The following is a 6,574-nucleotide window of genomic DNA, read 5'->3' as shown; positions in this document are numbered from 1 at the left end:
TTTGTACAAATTATCTTTAACCATCTTCATTCGTAACTTGTCAAATTATATTCATAATTTATGTTGAATAATCTAGAACATGAACTATATATTCATAGGTTAGTTACATTGATTTCTCTAGAAGATGGCCAGGAAAATATAGATGAGGTAATTAACCATCTTGAATAATTAAGTTGCACAACTTCGGTCTTTCTGAGGGTTTGGAGCTAGATATATGACCAAAGACAATGATAAATTTGTTTGTAAGTAAAAAATGATAAATAACAAGTATAATTGTCATATATTAGTGAAATCTTAATTAAAGACATTCTTGATAATTAATATAGTTAATGAAAATAAAATAAAAAAAACTTAAAGCACTATATGAAACGAAAGTCATCATCAGTCAATGTATCCATCTGGAAATCCCAGAATGAGTCATGATCAGTTCCAACCTCAGCCGGCACACTAACTCCGGTTGACGTGGTGGTTACTGGTGGTGGATCTACGACCGGAAATTGTAGATCTTCTGGCACCATTGTGTTCATTTGGAAATCCCATATTAAGTTATTATGGTCAGTACAAGTAGTAGCTGGAGTCGTTGGCGATTGCACCGTGCTTTGTACAAAAATGGACCACAAAGAATCACTATCCTTTCTACTCCCCTCATTGTTATTAGGTGAGGAGTTCACCTGATCATTGTTTAATAAAAAGTCGTAAGGTATTAACGTAGGCGGCGGGTGAGTCTCGTTGTTGTTCATCAAGAAGTCATATTGTTGGAAATCTTGTAGAGAGTTATGGTCACTTTCAATCTTGTTAATATGATCCATTTTTCTTATATGTCCATTTTCGATAGAAGAAGATGAAGAGGACATTGAGGAGGATGAAGGTTGGTGGAACTCGTGACTCAGTTTCTGCACTGGAGTAGGGTGGATAATGGAAAGATCATCACAACCGATAAGGAGAGGGAAATTAACCTTGGCTCGTGAGCCATGGAACTTAAAAGCTGCTTTATCATAAGCTAAAGCAGCTTGCTCTGGTGTATCAAATGTACCAAGCCATAATCTAGCCTTTTTCTTCTCTGGATTCCTTATCTCGGCTGTGAACTTGCCCCACGGCCGACGTCTAACTCCTCTATACCGCCTCCACTCGAGTTCACGAGCGGTTTCCCCATTGGATGAAACCTTTTTCTTCTTAAAACCTTCCACTTTAGAACAAGTTTGTTTTGTTTGGTTTTCTTCCGAGAAACTTGTACAAAATGGCTGTTCACAATTACTCCTGTCATGAGAGATGTAGTCATCCTTATTCGGCATTGGGAACATCTTAAGAAAAGATGAATCACTTAAATGTAGTCGATTGTTTTCAGGATACTCGAAAGAAGAAAGTGTTTGAAGGGTAAACATGATTTCTCAAGTGTTATATTTCACTGAAGTGTGGATGTGAAGAGAGTATATAATGTATGTTCTATGGTAGTTTTAGCTATGCACATGAATGTCAAATACCATGACAAAATAGAAGCTTAATTTATAGGAATACCTAACATTCATTTACCAGAAAGTTATAGGTTAGAACTGAATTTATTGATGACAAAGACATGGGATGATTTCATAAATAAGAATTAAATTCTTTTTTTTTTTTTACAACGGCCAACCAAAAAAATCGTCTAAATAATCCGTGTAGAATAAAGGCCACTGCTTAGCTATTCAATCCAGCCGCACAAAATCCTTATTAGATGACCCAAGTTACTTAAAAAATCCCAATAATCCCACTGCCCATAGACATGACGTTGAATTATTAGTAAAACACTTTTGCCTTAAGGATTAAACCTTTTCAAGAGGCAAGATCTCTTAGCATTGGAGTCAATGCTAATCAAGCTAAGCCCAATATAAATGAAGTCTCTTTATTTGATATTCAAATTTGATAAAATGTTTGAAAATATTATATAAAATTGTAGCAAACTATATATACTATACAGATAATAAAAATAACCACCGTACACATAAAATAGTCACTTTATATGTCACTGGTCTTTTATTTGTTGTATTCACCTTTTGCTGCATCTATTAGACTTACAAAAGATGCTTCATTGAGTAATACTTTGGGTTAATGACACTTCCTAGTAGTTTTCAAACTTTGTAGTTCAATACATTGAAAATTTATCGACATGTTATTAAGTAGATTTTTGATCTTGTCTAAGCAAGTATGAAGTTCATCTTTCCATTTATGACTTAGGATTTTAGAGTGATAACACTTCTTACCATTAAACTTGTTTAGTATGGATTTTGACTTCTTGTGCATGAGTAATTTTTTGTTAGTACCAAAAAAAAAAAAAATTCACATATGAAAGAAAACGGTGTTGTTTTTGGCCCAAAAAATACTTGGGCTTTAGTAGTTACAGGTTATATCATTAACGGCTTAACGCCATCTCAAAATAAAAATATTTTTGGAGTTTGAGGCCCACAAAGAACCATTTTTTTTTTTTTTTTTTTTTCCTTGGGTTTGCTAAATACAGCCTTTACGTGCATAAATTATTTGTACATTAACATAAAATTCAGGAGATGGGTTTGTAATATGAAAAGTATAAGTTTTTTATGCACGTTAAATACAGTCCTTAGGGCTGCATTTAACATTTTTTTTTTCTTTTTCTTTTTTTAATTACTGGTTTCACCAATTAATAACCACACAAGCCTTTCAACTTTTTTGATTATTACCTATTTACCCTTCAGTTCCAAAATTGGAAAACCCATTGTAATTTTCATATACAGCCTCTCAGATATTTATAAGTTTTCAAATTTTGCCCTTTAACTTTAGACCATTACTTTAATCCTTTTAGTAAAACCTAAAATTTTAAATCTGTTATATACAAATATATATTATATAAAGACTGATTTACTTTTAGCTTACTTCTCAAGCCAATGTATGTGTTAAACCATATTTGTGGTAATACACATATACAAAAGTGATACTTGACGTTGTTTTTATTCTTTTCCTAAACATCCAAAAAACATATATGCAGCGAAACTAGCATGAAGAAACTGAAATCATTTTCAACATTTTGGAAATCAACTTGGGCATTGATGATTATTAAGATTCGGGTAGGATTTTGATGTGGTTATTATGTGCCCTTTCAACTAGTTCAATTTAGTGTGAATCAAGAAGTGTAACAAGTACTCACAAAAAATTTAGTTGGAATTCTGAATGGTCTTCAAACCCAACGGCTAACCCAACGACTTCAAACCCTAAACTAAAGCTTGGCTAACCCTATGACTTTAAACCCTAAATTAAAGCTTAATTGCTAATAAAAAATGATTTCACATGTATAATGTTAAAAATCAATGCAAAATCATTTTTGATTTTATACATACATTTTAAAAAAGTTGCATTGTAAAACCTTAAAAGCTAAACCCTTGGTGGCTAAAAACTAATCCAAAGGGGAAGTGTGATCACGGGGGCCTTCGGCCCTGCACTTTAGTTTATGGTTTGAAGTCGTAGGGTTAGCCGTGAGCTTAACTGCTAATCAAAAATGATTTCACATGTATAATGTTAAAAATCAATACAAATTCATTTTTGATTTTATGCATACATTTTAGAAAAGTTGCAATCTAAACCCTAAAAGCTAGGGATGAGCACGGTCCCGAACCCGGACCGAACCGGCAAAACCCGAAACCCGAAAAATGCACAAACTAGGAACCAAAGACCGACCCGATTAGTGATCGGTTCGGTTCGGTTCGGTCTAACTCGAAAATTATCATTCCGGTCTCGGTTCTACCCGATTAGGCCCGTTTTTTGACATGAACTTTGTTGAGCTATAAAAGTTGGGCTTCATCCCACCTATATGTATGTGACATACATCAACATAAACAAGATACAGAATACGCATCAACAAAATGCTAAATTACAAAGCAGAATGTAAGTTACATTATGTAACCAAAAGAAACAGAAGAACGAGAACAATATAATTACATTTTCAAATTTCCATTTCATTCCATGACATTGTTCTTGTAATATGATTTTCGAAAGAAAAAAAAATGAAGATTGTGGTAGGTTTTTTTTTTTTTGTTAAGTTGAATATTAAGTGGTATTTAAATATTCAGTGCGTGTGTATGATCAGATCGAGAGGTAGAGGGAAATGTCTAGTTTTCCAAAACTAAAACTTATTAGTTTAATTTTTATAGATAAGATTTGTCGAATCCTTAATACATATCAGTATAAAAACAAGAAAAGCCTAACCCAATACCCACAACATACATATTAGTGTTATTTCCGGGTTTTTTTTGGTCTCCGGGTTTTTACCGGGTTTGGACCGAACCAACCCGAGAACCGAATTTACCTTAAACTAGGAACCGAGGACCGGACCGTTTGGCATCCGGTCCGGGTCGGGTAGGTCCGTGTTCAGTCGGTCTTAGGCCGGTTTCCGGGCTTTATGCTCATTCCTACTAAAAGCTAAACCCTTGGGGGCTAAAATCTAATCTGAGGAGGAAGTGTGATCACGGGGGCCTTCGGCCCCGCGCTTTAGTATAGGGTTCCCTAAATCATATATGATTTAGTATAGGGTTTTGTGTAGGGTTTTGACGTTTTTTTTTTTTTTGTCTAGATGTACGAATAAAATCATATATGATTTTGTATAGGATTTTGACATTGTATGTTTAAAATCATTTTTGATTTTAAACGGGTTTCTTTTTATGCAACTCATTTTAATGTGATATTTGTTTTTCACTATGTATGCGTAAAATCAATTTTAATTTTGAATAGGTTTCTTTGTATGGAAGCCATTCGCTTTGTCTCATTGTCTTATACAAAATCATTAACAATGTATGCGTAAAATCATATATGATTTTGAATATGTTTAATGATACCGAACTCATTTTTTTTGTCTAAATGTATGAATAAAATCAAATATGATTTTGTATCAGTATTTCACACTGTATGTTTAAATTTATATATGATTTTAAATGAGTTTCTTTTTATGGAACTCATTATAGTTTGACTCAATGTGTTTAAAATTATTTTTGATTTTGAATAGGTTTCTTTTTATGGAACTCATTTTGCTTTTTCTCAATGTGCTACACAAAATCATTTATGATTTTCACACTGTATAGGTAAAATCAATTAAGATTTTCAATAGCTTATTTACTAAATGACTATATATTCATTCTATTATATACATTGTTTACAATACATATTACATTCAGAGTTAAGAAAGTTGAATTAACCATTAACACTTCACAAGTATATAGTGATCAAATTTATTATCAAACTTTGGTTTCGACATTCCATCAAACACCTTGTATGCAATACTCAATCAAATGTGATTTGGTTCTAAATTATATATAAGAAACTTCGGTTTAGACATTCTATCAAACACTTTGTAAGCAATATTGTATCAAACAATAAAGTCAATTAAATACTAATAAATATAACCAAATTCAAGAATAGATCTATGTAAAATTAAGTATGATTGGTTGTATAATCAGTAAATACGTATATAGTCAAATTTGATTCAGTACATACACTTTGGTTTAGACATTTCATCAAACACTTTGTGAGCAAAACTCAATTTAAAAATTTTAATCAATAACAACCAAAGATACAACTTCTTATCATATGAAAAAACAAAAATGATAGAAAAAAACTACAAATCATGGATAAAAATGGTTTGTTAATCCATTTTTTATATAAAAAACACAAACTACATTAAATATCACTCTAGTGATATCTAAAACATCATCATTCATTTATTGTTGTTGCTAGTGGTTTGAGATGGAGATCCACAAAGAGAGGGAGCGTAAGAATGATGGCAGAAGCAGTGGTGGTGGTTGTTGGCGTCGTCTGTGGAGTGGAGAAAGGGAGAGAGAGTGTGTTTGTGTGTATCTATGTGTTCCTATGTGTGTGTGTGTCCATCAGGAAGAAAGGAAGGGGAAAAGATGAATTTTGTTTTATTTAGCAAATTTATAATAGTACCCTTCCGTGTTTTAATTTTATTTAGGATGTAAGTGTTAATCTCAACCATTGATGTGATTGATCCAAGAGCTAAGATTAAGCCTTTAGAATTCATGGAAAATTAAGGTTTCATTTGAACAAATACCTAGTTTTGGATCACAGTGTTTTACATGTATGATTTTCGTTTTCTGGTGAGTTTGTTAGTAGATCGTTATATGTGATTCTAAATTTATGTATTGTAGTTTCTTCTTCATCAATCCTGCTAAACATACTTCAAAGAAGTTTTATAATCTTACAACAAAGACACATTTTAAAGTATCTCCGTTTGACATGTCAAAAACCATATGACTTGAATTCATATCTATATCTATACTATATATTATTATAAAGTAAATATGCAAGGACCCGACTCGATAAACCGAAAATACATGGGTTTTTTTTTTTGTACACCCCACTGTGCCGCAGTGGAAAGCCTCGGCAAGGACGGGGACGAAGCCCCACTGCGCCGCAATGGGCTGACACACCCCACTGCGCCGCAGTGGGAAGAAACCCAATATTATCCGAGGATTCCCACTACGCCGCAGTGGGCAAAACCACCCCCACTGCGCCGCAGTGGGAGGCCTGACCTGCAACCCTAACATCATTTTAACACTTG

At 33.2% G+C, this 6,574-nt stretch overlaps 1 protein-coding gene across 1 annotated transcript; it reads right to left on the bottom strand.

Moving 5' to 3' along the window:
* Window positions 1-259: 259 nt before the first annotated feature.
* On the bottom strand, window positions 260-1,453 carry LOC122598448 (ethylene-responsive transcription factor ERF087-like). Its single transcript, XM_043771043.1, has one exon. The coding sequence runs from the start codon at window positions 1,380-1,382 to the stop codon at window positions 360-362; it is 1,023 nt and encodes a 340-aa protein (XP_043626978.1). The 5' UTR covers window positions 1,383-1,453; the 3' UTR covers window positions 260-359.
* Window positions 1,454-6,574: the final 5,121 nt, after the last annotated feature.

The sequence above is a fragment of the Erigeron canadensis genome, chromosome 4 (assembly GCF_010389155.1).
Source record: "Erigeron canadensis isolate Cc75 chromosome 4, C_canadensis_v1, whole genome shotgun sequence".
In the NCBI taxonomy this organism is placed as follows: domain Eukaryota; kingdom Viridiplantae; phylum Streptophyta; class Magnoliopsida; order Asterales; family Asteraceae; genus Erigeron; species Erigeron canadensis.
Note: the sequence above shows the minus strand (reverse complement) of the source record. Positions and strands in the feature narration are given on the sequence as shown.